This window comes from Poeciliopsis prolifica, unplaced genomic scaffold (genome assembly GCF_027474105.1).
Source record: "Poeciliopsis prolifica strain line A6 unplaced genomic scaffold, Auburn_PproV2 SCAFFOLD025, whole genome shotgun sequence".
NCBI lineage: Eukaryota > Metazoa > Chordata > Actinopteri > Cyprinodontiformes > Poeciliidae > Poeciliopsis > Poeciliopsis prolifica.
Window position 1 is genome coordinate 2,939,790 of NW_026562400.1, and position 16,226 is coordinate 2,956,015.

The 16,226-nt window shown below is 40.0% G+C and overlaps 1 protein-coding gene across 1 annotated transcript; it reads left to right on the forward strand.

Moving 5' to 3' along the window:
• Positions 1-241: 241 nt before the first annotated feature.
• meox2a (mesenchyme homeobox 2a) lies at positions 242-16,029 on the forward strand. The gene is made up of 3 exons (XM_055047211.1): positions 242-2,025; positions 5,484-5,656; positions 11,415-16,029. The coding sequence occupies exons 1-3, from the start codon at positions 1,473-1,475 to the stop codon at positions 11,631-11,633; spliced, it is 945 nt and encodes a 314-aa protein (XP_054903186.1). The 5' UTR covers positions 242-1,472; the 3' UTR covers positions 11,634-16,029.
• The last annotated feature ends 197 nt before the right edge of the window (positions 16,030-16,226 follow it).

Below are 16,226 nucleotides of genomic sequence, written 5' to 3' on the forward strand. Positions count from 1 at the left end.
GAAACAAAATACAAAGGTTCCAGTTCTGGACTTTGGTTTATAAAAAGAAAAAATTAATTGCATTAACTAATTGCATTAATATTTTTAATGTAGTAATTTAAATGTAATTAAGCTAAAATGCAAGCAATAAAATCTCAGCGCCAATATGTATATATGTTCTACAAGTTTATAAAATTGTAAATAACTTCAGGCAATAAGTGATTAAGAATTGGAAAAAAAACTGGGCCTGGTTTGAAACCTTGAGGTACACCTCAGGTCATTTTAGGTTATTTGAAACATTAATAACTGAAGAGTAGAGAAATGATGAAATCCTGAAATAAAGTCAAGTTTATTTGTATTTCAGCAACAAGCCAGTTCAAAGTACTTTACGTCATAAAAACTTTATACAGTAACCAATTATGAAATAAGCAAAAACATTACATTTTGTCACATACTGTCAACAACATCAAGAACCAAATATACAACTGACGTATTGATTAACATTCCTGTTGATGGGAATCAAATCAACTCTGAACAGGTGGGTTTTTATCCTCAGTATTTCAGTTGTTTCCCAGTTTTCTAGCACTTTGTTCCCTATTCGTGGTGAGTAATAAACACATGATCTGCAAGATTGCATGCAGATGTGATGTGAAGCAAAATGAGGGCAGCACAGAAACCAAACGCAACAATTAGCAAAACATCATTTAAAAAAGTTAAAGAAACCAGGAAGCATTACGACAATCTGAGCGTGACCCGAGGATAGTTACGTTCTGGTTTGAGTCCATGCTGACAAACACAGGGTAACATGCTGGGTTAACCTTTGACACCTCTCCCTTCCATCTTCCACTTCCCCTCATGCGACCTCCTTTCCCCTCCGCCCCACCCGTGACGTACCAACGCCGATTTCCTAAAGAGGATATTAAAAAAAAGAAGAAAAGGTGGGCACCAGAGGTCAAATCCGAGTCCAGATCAAACTGCCTCCACTTTCCTAAAGCTCAGCCATTTTAATAGTGCAGATTTATTGTGCTGTGCTTTTTGGAGGATGATCATATATATGTGGTCAGTGGAGCCGATGCAGCCTGTGACCCAGCCTCCCTCTCACGTTACACCCTATTTATAACATCCCCTTCCTTGACTCCCCTCGTTCTGCAGCTCCTAGGAACCTCCTGTGCTTCCAGCCTCGAGCTCCAGTCCTCTGTTCCTCCTGACATCTGAGAAGCTCTGCTGCAGCTTGTCCTGGGCTCTCTGTTTATCCTGCACAGCCTGCCAACCAGCCGCATGCTCTGGATTACCACAGGACGCCCATTTCTCAGCCCCTTTTGCTTTCTGACTATTTCATTTCTCATTTTTTTTCTTTTTTGTTTGAGCTTAAAGGAAAAGTTTTGGGAAAGTAACCTGGATATGTGCTTGTGATTGTTCCTTTTTTTTTGGTTGGTTTTCTTGACTTCACTCATCCCAGCCTCAGTGGAGGGCCGTGTGTGCGTTTGGGCTCCATGGATCACACGCTGTTCGGCTGCCTGCGCAGCCCCCACGCCCCGGCGCAGGCCCTGCATCCCGCCTTCACCCAGTCCCCCCTGACCCTCCACGGACGCTCGGATCACATCTCCTACCCCGACCTGGCCTCTTCCTCATCCTCCTCTTCCACGTCCTCGCCGTCCCCGTGCGTCATCTCCAGCTACTCGGGCGACGATGGCCTGTTTCCCGGCCAGCACCACCACCACCGGAGCCACCTGTCCTCCCAGCAGCATCACCACCAGCCTCAGCACCACGGATCCTGGCACATCCCACAAATGCCGTCACCTGGCGGCGCCACCGCCTCACGCCACGGCCTTTGCCACCCGCATTCCCTGTCGTCCCACGAGAACGGGCCCACACCGCCGGACCTGGGCCACCCCGGGCCGCCCAGCATGTGCGCCAGCACCCCGACTCTAGGCAGCGGCAGCACCCCAACAGGGGCTTCCTGTGTGCCTGCAGACTTCGGCAGGCAGACTATGTCACCCGCTGAAGCGGAGAAGAGGAACGGCAAGAGGAAAAGCGACAGCTCAGGTAAGATGAATTCTGGGAGAAAAAGGAAGCAAACTGGAGAAATTTCTTCTCATTCCCACACATCTGGGGAAAATAATCCGTTTTGACAAATTGAAAAACAGAAGACTGCAGTTGAAATTCTTTGGAGATCTTTTTGAAAGGGAAACGCTTTTACATAAATATCAACCTTCCAGCCAGAGCTCCAGGATACCACAAACATCTGTACACGTCAGTCGGGATCATTCAACAGCTCAGCTGTTGGGAGCTCTGCAGCTCGGATAGAAAAACAAAAAGCGTGTCTGGGAAGCAGTTTGTAGGTGTTGGCTGATTCAGGCTGCAGGCGCACCGAAGCGTGGGGCAAAAGGCCATATCATAACTGCAGAGGCACTTCTCACTACCGCCGCCGTGTTTTGGTTTAAAAAAAAAAAAATCACATCTGGTTTGTTGCGACACTCTTCAGAGGGCAGAAAATGAGGTGCACGGTAAAGAATTGATGTCATGGATTGTAAAAGGGCAGCAGCGGCGCCGCGTGCCGCACTAAACGCCCGGCAGATGCAGACTTTTCCTGCTTTTCCTGTTTAAATCTTGTGGTTAATATAAATCACAGTTTGGGGCGTTTCTTAAAAATATACAATAGTCTAGAAAATTCCAGAAGGAAGGTGGGACAATAAAAAAAAAAGATTTATTAGCATTTGAAAATAAATCCTAAATATTGCCCTTTTAATGCCATATTTAGTACGTGTTTTAAGTCTATATCTTTTTAAATCATGGGAATTTTAATAAGCTAATTTACTTAATTTGTTTATTCAAGCTTTTTAAAACAAACCAACATGTTGAACTCTTTTTTTATTTTGAATAAACTTGAAACAGTTCTTTCTAAATTTCACCTGGCTGAAATTGGAAAATGCAAAGCATTTCGACAATGATAATCAATTATTATCATGACAAACGGTGATGTTTGAGTCACCGAGCCGCTTGCTGGGAATGTGATATTAGTCAGAGTTTCAAGGAAACTACTCCTCCCTGCTCTTTCTGTCCGTTTAAACTGAAGTCCTCAGAACTGATCCACAATCTGTGTTTATTGTCAAAACCACTGATTTTTGTCTGATGGTTGTGCTCAAATTGGAGGCGAACTTGGCAGGAGACTCGAATGTTATCAGGACATTTTGTGGCATTTAATGTGAAAACAACAAAAGGTTGATTTTTGGCAATTAATATGTCACTTCACTTACATGTTGATCATAAGATAGGCTACACAAAATAATCGCACTCATGAAACCAGCAGAACCAGTTCCTTCATTATCAATGTGCCACATCACAATCTAATTTATAAAGTTTGTTTTTTTTATATTTCTTTGCATTCCCTTACTGGTTTTATTTGAACAGGCTTGAAAACAAAACAACTGGGAGCAATTAGATTTCAAATTTATCCAACAATTTACTGCAGCAAACGGAAAAATGGTACAATCAGGCAACGCAAACTCATCATTTTGTTTGTCTTCTGCTGAATGATCTGTTATACTCATGGAAAGTGGTGCAATCACATATTTAATCCACTAATTCCACAAACTACCTCGAATTTTCTTCCGCTGCTTCGAAAACCGAGCTTCTGCTTCCAGATCCCGCTTTTCCCCGCAGCTTCAGAAGTGCGGCGCGTCCTCGCCGCTGTGCGACCAATCACTCTGATTATGGAGGCTGGCTGTGCCGCCGCCTCAGTCAGCTGTCTAAATATCAGACCGCTGCCTTTCGCATGAGATGCAGCTCTGATTGGGTTTCAGCATCTGGACCAGGAGCTGCAGGGGAAACTTGAATTTAGATGCAGAAATGAAAACAAAACCCGAGAATTCATTCTCCCCCCTCCTATCTGAAAGGGTTTTCTGCTGCTGGTACCCAGTTGAAGCTGTTTCCTCGAGCTCGGCTACAGGCTGAGCTAATGAGATGAGTCAGGGTCTCTGGTTTCAGGGTAACCTGCTCATTTTTTCTCGGGCATGCGAGGCTTCGGGTGTCTATCCCCAGTTTATAGGGCTGTCAAGGGAGTGGTTGTCCTGTAAAAAAATACCAGATTTTCAGAGTGGAACAATAAAATGGCTTTAATTTGTTGAGACACTGTTGTCTACAAAAGCAGGAATGACGAGTCGGAATCTTCTTAAGGCCACCTTGAGTTCAGTTTGCTGGAATTTGTGAACAAAATCAATTTAAAAAACAAATTTTACAGCAGAGGGGTCTACTTTCGAGGATCTATTCTTCTATCGTTTCCCCTGAGGATCCCTGGTAAACTTTGCCAAGTTCATTTGGCAGCCTCAAACGGCATGCCCCGTCTGGGTGTGTGTGCTTTGCCCGCATTATTCCTCCTTTTTTGTGGACAGATGAAAGTTACAGCGGGGACCTAATTGGTGTGGTGCAGCAGCGGTGCCATAAAAGCTCCCCCGCTCGTTTTAACTGCAGGCCCGCCTGCTCTAAAGCGGCTGTCTGTCTTCTGCTTTCATTTTATTCTTTTTTTTCCCCCCCCTTCTTTTACGCAATGTCTATGTAAAGAAAAGGCAGCAGGTCAGTTTGTCTGAAGGCCCTGCTTCAGGATCGGCAACTTGCTGCTCGGTTTAAAATTACAGGGAGGGGAAAGCCGGGTCAAAGGGGAGCCAGGCACGAGCTGCGGGGAGAAGCAATACCATGTTTAATTTTACAAAATTTATGTGGGAATTCTTGCAGTTTACGTCTGTGTTTGTTTGTCTTGGCTTCTCAATCAGCCTCTGCATCTTTCCTTCTGGCTGTTTAGGTGGTATGTAAAACCAGCTTTTCTAATTAGACAGAAAGACAGCACCAACAGGGATTTCTTCGTCTGGAGGAGAAGAAACCTTAGATGTGTCTGCAGGACTATTTACAGTTTAGTTTGACGCAGACCTGTTGGATTAATGCACGCTGCAGAACCGAACCACTGCTGAGTTTCCATGGCGATTGTTGCTTCCTTTAAGACTGGTATGTGCATGTGAAGTGAGTCCAGCAAAGCCGCAGAAAACACTATAAAACAGGGAAGATTTGAAAGGCAAATTAACAATTTGGAGCTCATTTTGAAGTGCATAAGCAAAGGAAAGCAGCTGTGCAGAACTCAAACGATGTTGGATATTAAAGTTTTTTCCTTTATGTCTCATGCAAGTGAACAATTTGTTTTTCTTGTATTAAATTCAGGCCTTACTTCAGAGTTCTTGCGCTCTTTGGGGACTCATTTTTTCGCTGATTGTGAACAACTTTCAAAACAAATCTAAAAAGAAAGCAAACAGAGAGCCTGGAAGTAACGTTTCCTGTTTAGTTTTTCTGATAAACTGCAGAAAAAAAAGCAAGTCCTTCCATTCACTTTGAAGCTTTATAAACAACAACTGGACAGTTAAGCTTGACAGACATCCCTCATCTTTTTTCTTGCACCTGTCTTCGTTTTCACTTTCTGCCCTGAGCTTAAGAGAAACCCCTGTGGTGTTTGATTTCAGAGTCCCAGGATGGGAACTACAAGCCAGACGTGAGCAGCAAGCCCAGGAAGGAGAGGACAGCGTTCACCAAGGAGCAAATCCGCGAGCTGGAGGCCGAGTTTGCCCACCACAACTACCTGACCCGGCTAAGGCGCTACGAGATCGCCGTGAACCTCGACCTCACCGAAAGACAAGTACGTCCCTGCTTCTGGAGGCATTACCGAACCCTCCATTAGCACATTAATGCCATGTTGTGAAAACAGAGGCGCCCTCAGGACTAGAGGAAGGCTTTTCACTCGCTACTGTGTTTTGGTAACTCCATTGCGGGGGCTCATTGTGCTCCAGATGTGGCTGCGTCATTGGACGATCATATTCCAGATGTTCCCGTCTATTCTTTCAGGCGGGCTGCAGACGAGGTTGAAGGAAGTGCTGTCTAGCAAGTCGCTTCCCCCTCTCCGGGCGTGGGCCGCTCGCTGTAAAACGCAGGCAGGTGAAATAAATAACAGGAGACAAATGGTTGGAGGAAGGAAGCGGCGCGCGGCTTGTCGTTCTGTGACAACCTTTTGGAAGCCGTAACTCACACCTAGTTGACGCGCCGCCAGTGATTTTTGGTGGTTAGACGGAACGCAGATCCATCGTAAAAATCATCAGGAGTTTTTAGCTGATGCCATGGAGGCAAATCTAAGAGGTGAACATGTTTGCTTTGACTTTATGTCATATAATCCAGTTCAAACTGGTGGAAATTATCTGGTTCCTTTGGCTCAGGTGTGTCAAACTGGAGGTCCGGGGGCCAACTCCGGCCTGCTGTAGACTTTTATGTGGCCAGTTGCTGAACAGTTTTTAATGGGTTTTATTAATACATCCTGGTATTTTCAATCCCAATGCGGCCCAAAATATAAACGAGTTTGACACCATTTCCTTTAGATCGTCCTTAATATTTTTGGATTACTCCTAATTACTCCAAAAGTGAATGCTTCAAGCAGCGGCCAACATCTTTGCTGGTGTTTTTCAAACTTTAGATTTAGCACGGCATCAAAACGCATTTATTCAGAAGGAAAACGTCTAAAATATTCAGAATAATCTCAAAAATTGGAGCACAGGCCCTTTGGTTTAGTAACAGTATCTTTGTCTGTTAGAAGAGAACAACAGGTACATTTCTTCCTTTCAGTAGAAACTATGCAGAGTAAACTGCTATCTGAAGCACTCCACACCAAACCAATGCAACAGTTAATGGTAATAATGGCACCTTTACGTTTTTATGGAGAGTACTTTTGGATTTCCAGTGATTGAAGGGAATTAGGGGGTATGGCACACCCACTTGTCATTTTATAGAGTAGCCTTTGCAGACCTGGTCATCATCACTTAGACGACCAGGTCTGGTTATTGGAGTCGTATCTTTTCTAAGGAGAAATTGTGTAATTTTAACAGGTGTAGCAGTTTCTAGAAAATGCATTTTTTTGTACAGCAATTAATTTTTAAGACTGTTTTCTCCAAACTGGCCACTTAATTAGCTTCTTTGTATCCTGTTTTTCGATTTATATTTTTTATACACAATCAGAAGTAGAAAATCTCTGAAAAGTTCTAGAACTTGTCTGTGACCAATGGTGCAGAAACCTTCATCTTTAATCCTCTTCAGTTTTTCCTTCTAGTTCATGGCTTGTCTAACTTTGCCTGATAGACGTTTAATAATGAACACTATTAAATTTTTTTGCTCCCAATAGGCACTAAATAAATGTCTCTGTGTAATAAAGAAATGGTCAAACTGGTGAGAAATTATCAAAGCTGAGTTTTTTGTGTATTGAAGGTAGAAGAGGTTTTGTTTCTCCGTTGGACATTTTTGTACAAAGTTAACAGGAAATGAGTTGAAACATATAATTTGTTTTGTTTTGAGTTGATAAATCCATTTCTTAGAGATTTTGTTTGTATGGTTTTTCCTCATTAGTATGGAAGCCTATTTAATGTTTCCTGCAGTGTTAGAAAGTTTAAAATGTCACAATCTATATTTTAAATATATATAAAATATCAGCTCCAGTCCATATTTCCATACATAAACTAAATTTGATCAGGTCTTGAATTGTTGATTCATTTATTCAGTCCTTCTTCTGCACTTTTTTAAACATGTCTGTTCGCTGAAACTAATATATGTCCTTTATCTCAGACTTAAGGTGTCAAATTTTAGCTTTAACAGGATGAAGGATGTCTGATCAACTACATGTAAGCTTCCAAAACCATTAGAGATGATCCTGGACGACTGAAAGTTAGCCAGTGACAGAAAGTGTTTCATTACAACAAGGAAGTAAAAATAAAGAACCGGCAGCTAAAAACACCAAAAACTTATGTTTGGACACCAAAAGAAAGGGAATAAAATGTACCTGTCTTCAAAATATGAGGCTCAAATATGTATTTTTATGCTAAAAGCAATTTTTTTTGTTGTGTTACCACATTGGGATTTAACTTGCCTAAAAGCGATACTAATGCACCAGAATCAAAACTAAGATTCAATGTGAAAACTTTTTTTAGAACACCTTTCAAATTAAAATTCTTTGTATTTTCACTAAAATTGAACTTTTTAGCTAGAATTAGCAAGATTTCTCAACTAGTGACAGGATAAAATCAGCTTTTTTGTGGAAATACTCTTAAAAGGCAAAAAAAATAAATATAGATGCAAGTTTCCAAATTGTATTCGATAAAATGTTCACTAGGTAAAAGTATTAAATGATAAAATATCCAAATAATAAAATTAAAGAAGCTCTACTCTCAAATCAAGACTGAGAAAAATCTGTTTTTTTCTGGCAGGTTTTAAGGGATTTTCAAAGTAAAGCAAAGCTCTGTGAAGACACCTGCAAAGTCCAGCTTGGAAAATGTCACAGGCTTCATAAAGTTTTGAAGTAATGCTGTCCTTTCGGTTCAAATTACAAAGTCTCAGAAGCTAAGAAGAAAGAAAACTCTGATTCAGCAGACGGCACGGAGTTTACCATCCTTCGTCGCTCTCCCACATTGTTGCAATTAATCTTCCAGTGGCATCAAAATGTGCATGGATATTGCGCCATAGGTTGAGTGTGTGTGAGTGTACGCAGCAGGGGACTCTGAGGTAAATACTGGCATTAAAGTTGGTTGGCTTGGTTTATGCTGCATCAGCTGTCTGGAGAAATTCGATGGATTTTTAATGTGTTTGGAGGCTGAGAAAGCCGGATTATTTTTAAAGAGGCGTCAGAAAGCAGAAACATCTCACATGGTGGAAGTCTGACCAGTTTAGATCCTGGCAAAGGTTAACAGAAAATTCAGCCTCACCCTGGTAATATTACCACTTTAGTATTAAAATCTAAAACCTATTGCTCCTATTAAAATAAAATTAGAGGAGCTTATTTCATTTCTGCCACTCTGCTCATGCTGTGCTGTTTTTAATGGTAGATTTTATGTTGCTGAAATGTGTTTAGTGACTCACAGACCTCTGAGTTTTTGATGCAAAATTTGACATCATCATATATGTGGAGTTGGGTCGTTCAGGGAATCCGAATTTCCCCAGTTTGCTTTGAAAGCGACGGGTTTGTGTGACATCAGAGCCAGAAACGTGTCGCCGCCTCAGGCTTGTAAAGAATCCGCTCAGATACTCGGCACCCCGCATGTTCAAGACAAACGTTTGTGTTGTCGACTAACTTCCTGACCATGTGATGGCTCTGCTCCCCAAAAATAAACCTGTGTCAAAGAGGACTCCCCTCCTGCCCCTCCAGGACCCATGAGGCGGCTCTCTGGAAGCCTCTGCTGCAGCTCGATGTGTAAACCGTTTTAAGCAACAGCTTAATCATCAAATACGGGAGAGACTGTTGAGTCAGGGAAAAACAGGTAGACGCCGAGTGGCAGGTGGAGCCGCATGTCCACATATAAGGGCATCGGGTAAAGAAAGTACACCCCGTTCAATTCCAACGCCTTACAAGTTTAAATCAAATGAAAAGACGCAAACAACTCAGAATTAGCATTATTTTAACAAAAAGGTGCAAATTATGTGTTTGCAAATACAGTTCATTAGTTGATCATCATAGATGTTGATAAAATCAGTTTCCTGCTGAGGGACATAGAGATCAGATGCTTTAGAGAAGCAGCTTCTGCTGCCCATCAGTCTAGGAAGGGCTATAGGGCTCATCTCAGATTAAATTGTTCTGCAGGGAAATTTTTTTATTTGAAAGAACAATATTTCAGATCAGGTCATGTGGTCTGCCAATTCAGACAATGAAATGCTCTGAGAAATTGCAAAAACTACAAGGTAACAGCTTGGTAGTAAAATCAATTGGTCACAAGGATTGATTCATGCTGTTAAGTTTTGGAGAAATTTGATGATTGCATCTTGAGGCTATAAAAACAAAACCTTTTAAATAAAAAATCCAAGGCAGATGTGAAAACGAAACATGCTGCATCCCCATAAATCTGGGAAGGGTTAAAAGGTCAAAAGGTAACCTATAATAGGTATGAAACTATTTTTCAGCGACAAATGTACTTTACAAGATGAGATTGTACAATTCTCAGAGAAGTGGCAAAAACCCAAGAGCGTTATTTTATTCTCTACAGGCCTCACAAATTCACATGATCAATGTTGAAGTTCCTGACAGGGCAATTAAAAAAGGACCAATAGACCTCAGAAAGAATGTGCTTTGGACAGACCAGACCCATTTGGACCGGCACCGTAGTCACGCAGAACAGACTTCACACCAGCTGACATTTATGGAGGCGGAGGAACGACAATCTGGATTTGTTTTGTAGCTGTAGGACCAGAGGATGCTGCAGTTTCCGAGCTGACCCTGAAGTCCTCGCCAGGGTCAGGAGTGAGGCCTTCGAACTGCAGCAGAATTATTTCTAATCTTCTCTACAAAGAAAGAAATCAAGGCTTTCTAATCACAAACCAAAGTTCAGTGATTTGACCTGAAAGGAGCAAAAATCTGCAAACCTGTGTGATGGTCAAGCTTTTGATCATTCACTCCTTTTTTATTTTACGCTGAAATATCGTTTGCTCATGTCAGCTGAAAATTAACCTGTTTGGCTGAGATGGAATATTTACAGAAATGTTTATTAACACATTAAAAAATAGTGTCAGGATGATAAGGTCATACAGAAAACAAGTTATCCCTGCCAAAGGTAGTAGCTATTGCTAGGTAATTTACCACTTTGCTTTCAAACTTTGCTTTATTTGTTAAACTAAATGAGTTTATTATATCTTGCACACTTGTAGGTAAATTGTAACTCTTAATTTTTTATTCTTTTGATTCCTTCTGGTATTATCTATAAAACCCTATAACAGAAAGGGAGCTTTAGCTTACAAATTATTGAGAAAAAACGATGAAATTTCTCAGATTGAAAAGCCAAAAATTTGCTAGAAAATTTTCTGAAATTTTGAGATTAATCTCTGGAGTTTTCTGGAAAAACAAGAAGATTTCTGATTTTCTAGAATTGAAAATCTGCTAGAAAAGACTTTTTTGTCTTTCGGACTTGACTGGACAAGTTCTGAGAGTAATCTTAATTTATTTTTTTAATTTTTAGCAAATTTTTGACTTTTCAAACTCAGAAATGTCATTGATTTCTTATAGAAAATTTCTGAGACTGATCTCAACATTTGAGGGTTTTTTTCTGGCACAATTTTGACATTTAGAGCTCAGAAATGTCCTGGTGTTTTTTTTCTAGAACATTTTCAAGAATAATGTCAAAACTTAGAACTTTTCTAGCAATTTTTTGACTACAAACTAAAAATTTCTTTAGAAATTTTCTAAGATTAATGTAAAAATTTCTGATTGTTTTTAAAGCAAATTTTCAATTTTAGAAACTTGGGAATAAATGTCTTTTTTTTTACTAGAAAATTTCAGATTTTTTTTTGTACTCCTTTTTCTATACACTGACCCTAATTCGTACAGCGTCGTAGTTCCAATGGAGGATTCTCATTGATTTAACGCATTGCTCCCTTTGCAGGTGAAGGTGTGGTTCCAGAACCGAAGGATGAAGTGGAAAAGAGTGAAAGGCGGCCAGCAGGGGGCGGCAGCTCGCGAGAAGGAACTGGTGAATGTGAAAAAAGGAACGCTTCTGCCATCGGAGTTCTCCGGCATTGCGGCGCTGCATCACTCCACGGACTCCTTAGCCAACGAGGACAGTCATGACAGCGATCAGAGCTCCGAGCATGCTCACTTATGATGGACGCCAACCCTTATCCGCCTTGGGAGCTTCCTTAGAGGGAACTGCTGTTGGATGGTCCGCCGTGTCACACAACGACGCTAAACGAGTGTACAAACGCAGAGGAGTGAAAAAATAGCTGCAGGCATCATGTAAATTTGAAGAACCGAGGACAATCGATGAAAGTTTTATTAATAAATGACAAAAAAAGAACAAAATACAGTGCTTTGAATAAGTGTTTGAACCTTTGCCGATTTCTTTTTTTATCTTTTTGTCACACAAATCAGATTTTTCTCAATATGAAACATAACCTCAGTAAATAATAAACTATATACAGATATATTTTACATTTATGATTTATTTTATTTAGGGAAGAATGCTCTACAAGCCAGCTTTGAGCATTTGCACCCACATCCATCATTGTGGAGAAATTTTTTCTCCCTCTTTGTTAGAGAAACATTTATTGTCTTCAAGTCTAACCAGCCATCACAGCATTCAGAAAAGTCCAGAATTTGACTAGGCCACTCCATAATCTTTGCCTTGTTTTTTTAGACATTCAGATGTGGATTTGATTATATATTTCAGATCATAAAAGCCCCAGATAATCACATAACCACCATGTTTGAAAGAGGGTTTTAACTCGTTACCAATAGATAAATGTCAGCGATTTTCCCCTTTATCCTTGAATTTCTTATGACTTTTGGCTAACTTCATGGTCTATTTAAGTAATTTCCAAAGTTGTTGACGTATTACTGAGGATGACTTTGACTTATTTTTCCAGGTTAATACATAAATTCATACATTTTCTACTCCCTTTGATATAAACACTCGTGTGATTTGAAACCTTTAGGTGTGACAAAAAAAAAAGAAGAAATCTCTACAGAGACAAATACTGTTTCACTTCACTGCATCTTGATGATGGAAATTGACTAAAACAAGTAAATAATAAGCTGTTAACATTCCATGTTTTGTTTCTTTGCAGGCGCAGCCTGAAGCTTTAATTTGCACTGTTGAACCTAAAGTCTGCGCCTCGATTGGTTTCTACTGTTTAAAATGTAAATTACGCTGTAATTAAGTGTTTGACTCAACCAGGTGCCAGGAAATCTGATCTGCCTCGCAAACATGAGCGATCTGTAAATAACTGTTAGTCTTGTCTTACCGTAACAATAAGCCTATACCCAGACTGTTCAGCTCATGCAGTAATACACACTGACAGCTCGTTAGCTGGCGTTTTTCTGCCTGGAGATGACTCTTTTTTTTTTGCAAATGATTTGAAGCCTGAAGCAGGGGACAGTTGCAAATTGAATAAAACTTTTAGAGTGGTTAATAAAGTTTCTTGAAAAAAGTTTTCACCCCCTCCCCCTCTCTCTCCACCATTTCTGCAGCTTTTCGTCCTTCATCCCGACTGATGAATGCATATTCCACCAAGTGAGGCTAAAATAAATTAAACACTGCAGAGAGTGCAGAAAGCTGGCGATGTGGGCGCATGTTAAATTCACCTTCGCCTGAGGGCCGGTGCCGGGGACTCCTGCCAAGACTCGGCAGAACCCACAAAGGATGGGATCCGGTTACCAAATCCAGTTGAAAACAATTTAGTGTCTTGATCTCATCTTTCACCACGTTGTGATTGTGCATGCTAATTTGTCTTAGAGGGTCCTCACACGGTATTTGAGGTTTATAATTTTTTTTCCTTGCAGCCCCTGCAGGCATAACCCGCTGATCCTGAATCGGATCCAGCTTTCTTTCTTTCTTTTTTTGCTTTACCACTGCAGATTATTCACAAGTGTCGAGGGCTCCCCTGTTTTTCCATTCGGCTTTAAATTTGAACAAACAGTATTTGTAACCGCACACAAATGTGCTCTTGTTAGTTCTACTGCGGCCCCCAACTGCTGACTGTCAGCTGCCGTCTTTACACAAAATGTAAGTATGTCTGTCCAGAGAGGAATTGGTGTGCACCTTTAAACGCATTTAACGGGCTAGCCGTCCTGCTTTAACCTCATGAAGGACAAAAACATTAAAACTGGATGAATTATTACACATTTTATTGGCTGGTTGGGATTTGAGAATGTATTTGTTGATTGATTTAATTTTTGCACTACCTTTTGGTTTAAAATAAAATAAGACAGCACAGTGTAGGTGAGCATAATGAGAATCGTAATTAAAAAGGGCAGCAGAAATAGAAATAATATTAATGTACTCCTTTTAAAAGTTACAAGATTTGAACTTTTCCCAAAGCGCCTTGTAGTCGACGTCATGTTGCGTCATCAGCCACTCTACTGCGCATGTCTTCTTCAAAACACATGGTTCTAACTAGAACTATTTACAATTAGGCTAATAAAATTACTTAGAGGTTATCAGAGGTTTTATTTTAACTTCGCTGTATTTTCATTTTTTTTAAAGTTTAATTTATCACCTGTCTTGATGGATGCAGCTGCATCTTCTTTTCATTTATATAATTATGGACAAACTAAGAAATTATTTTATTTTTTATCACGCAGAGACAAACAGATGTCACCTGACTGACAAAATGCGGGATTAACACGCAGCGAACGCAGGCCAGGTGTCAAGTTTACACGCAAACACTAATTTTCCTCTAAGCTCCGCAACAATGCGCACAAATGCGTTCAAATAGAGCTCATCATGAGTGGATTCACAGCGCCATGAAAACATGAAGAATTTTACAATAATTAATTGTGTTAAAAAAGTAGCACGTTGTTGTATATTAGAAGTGCATACATTCATATTTCAGTGCACACCACTGCACTCTGGGACACGTTTGTGACAACTTTTAATATCAGTGAACATTACATTTTAAGTCTGGACAGGTTCTCTATTGAAAACAGATCTAGATTTTGACTAGGCCATTTTTAAATATGGCTTCGATCTGAACCATTCCAGTCCAGCTGTGTGTTTAGTGTTGCTGGTGGAAAGTGAACCAAGTAAAGATTCATCCATTTTTGCCAGCTTTTCTCCCTCGCTGTAGAAAAATGCATGCCCACAGCATAAGGCCGCCCCCGCCATGTTTCACATGATGATCCCTGTAGCCCCAATTTTTAGCCAGAAATGATCCTTTGGATGATCTTTTTCCATGCAACTAAATGATAAAATGTTAAATAATAAATTCTAATTAACAATAAATGAATAATAATTTTTCGTCTCCTTCACTGACAGACGTAATAACAGCATTTCTCATTGTTTTCTGCTACAATTTCTTTCCACTTTGGGCTGTGACTAAAAGAGATTCGGTCTGTGGAAATTATTGTGAAATTCAGCGTGAATTACTTGTGACAAAAATATATTTAACTTTTTGCTCTTTAACTCGCTTAAAATCAATAGCTTTGATGATGGTTCTGTTTTTTATGCTGGTCTCGTTGAAGCAGCGGTTTGTTTATGAAGAGAGGAAAGTCATCTCAGAGCGTCATGGAAAGAGGAAAATTATGCAGTTTTAACCCATTTACTGTATATAGCTCAGTTCAATCAGAATTAAATCCAAATTTAACCTTACATAAGTTTTTACAAAATTCAAAGTGAAGAATAAATGAAAAACATAGTGGAGATTATCATGTTTACACCCAGAGTGATTTACACAAAGGAAAGATAGAAAGACAATAACAAAGTATATAGTTATTGCATGAAAGAAGAAGATATGTATAAACAAGATTTTCAAATGGTTAATTCATTTTTAATCAGAAACATATTCATTCCTGCTGTAAATAACTCATCAGTTTCTGCTCATATGAAGTTTTCAGGGAGCCTGGAAGTTAAATGCTTTTTTGAACGTAAGGTTTGGATTTGGTTCTGGTATTGCTGAGTAAATAAGTCTCTGAAACCCGGAGGGAGCTACAGACGTCATAAGCAACTCAGGGATGTTGGTAAAATCCATTCAGTGTCAGAAGACAGAAATTCCAACTTGCCAGTCGGAGAAATCAACTGGAATGACCCGGGAAGTCGGTTTTCCCAGTAAGAACTGGAAGATCTACTCCCCTCATTTCAATATGGCTGCTCCTTGCATCAACAATTGTGAACTATGAACTGTTTTATAAGATCTTGACCAAATGAGTATGTAAAACCAATCAGATCAGACTTCACTTGATCGTTCTTGTGTATTATGTGTACTGCCCTTTTATATTCTTGTGGTTTTCTATTGCTTGAAGTGGTGCAATCCCCATTTTCCATTTTATTTATTTGTTTGTTTTGTTCAATGTTGTTATTGTTCACAACTAAAAATCTGTAAAAGAAACTACACGAAAGGCAAGATGGACAAAATCACCTGGACTCTATGCCTGACACCTCGTGTACGACTTTAAAGCTATAATTACCACATGTGATGGAAATCTCTTTCTAAATAAAAAAACAGTTACAAAAAAAAAGTACCGCCTTCAACTCTAAACTGAATAAATTGGAAAGTGTTGTTAAATTCTTCCTTACATCGCCCTGATGTAAACCTTCAGTAACCTTCCCGCTGACTCTGACTGGACATTTTTGTTCGCACATGTTCTCTTGCCTGGACAGCTTTTACTACACCGAGATCCACACTCTCAATTTTGCAAGCAATTAGACACGATTTTCAGCCTTTTAACTGCAAGAACATTTAAAACCATGTAACATTTTTAG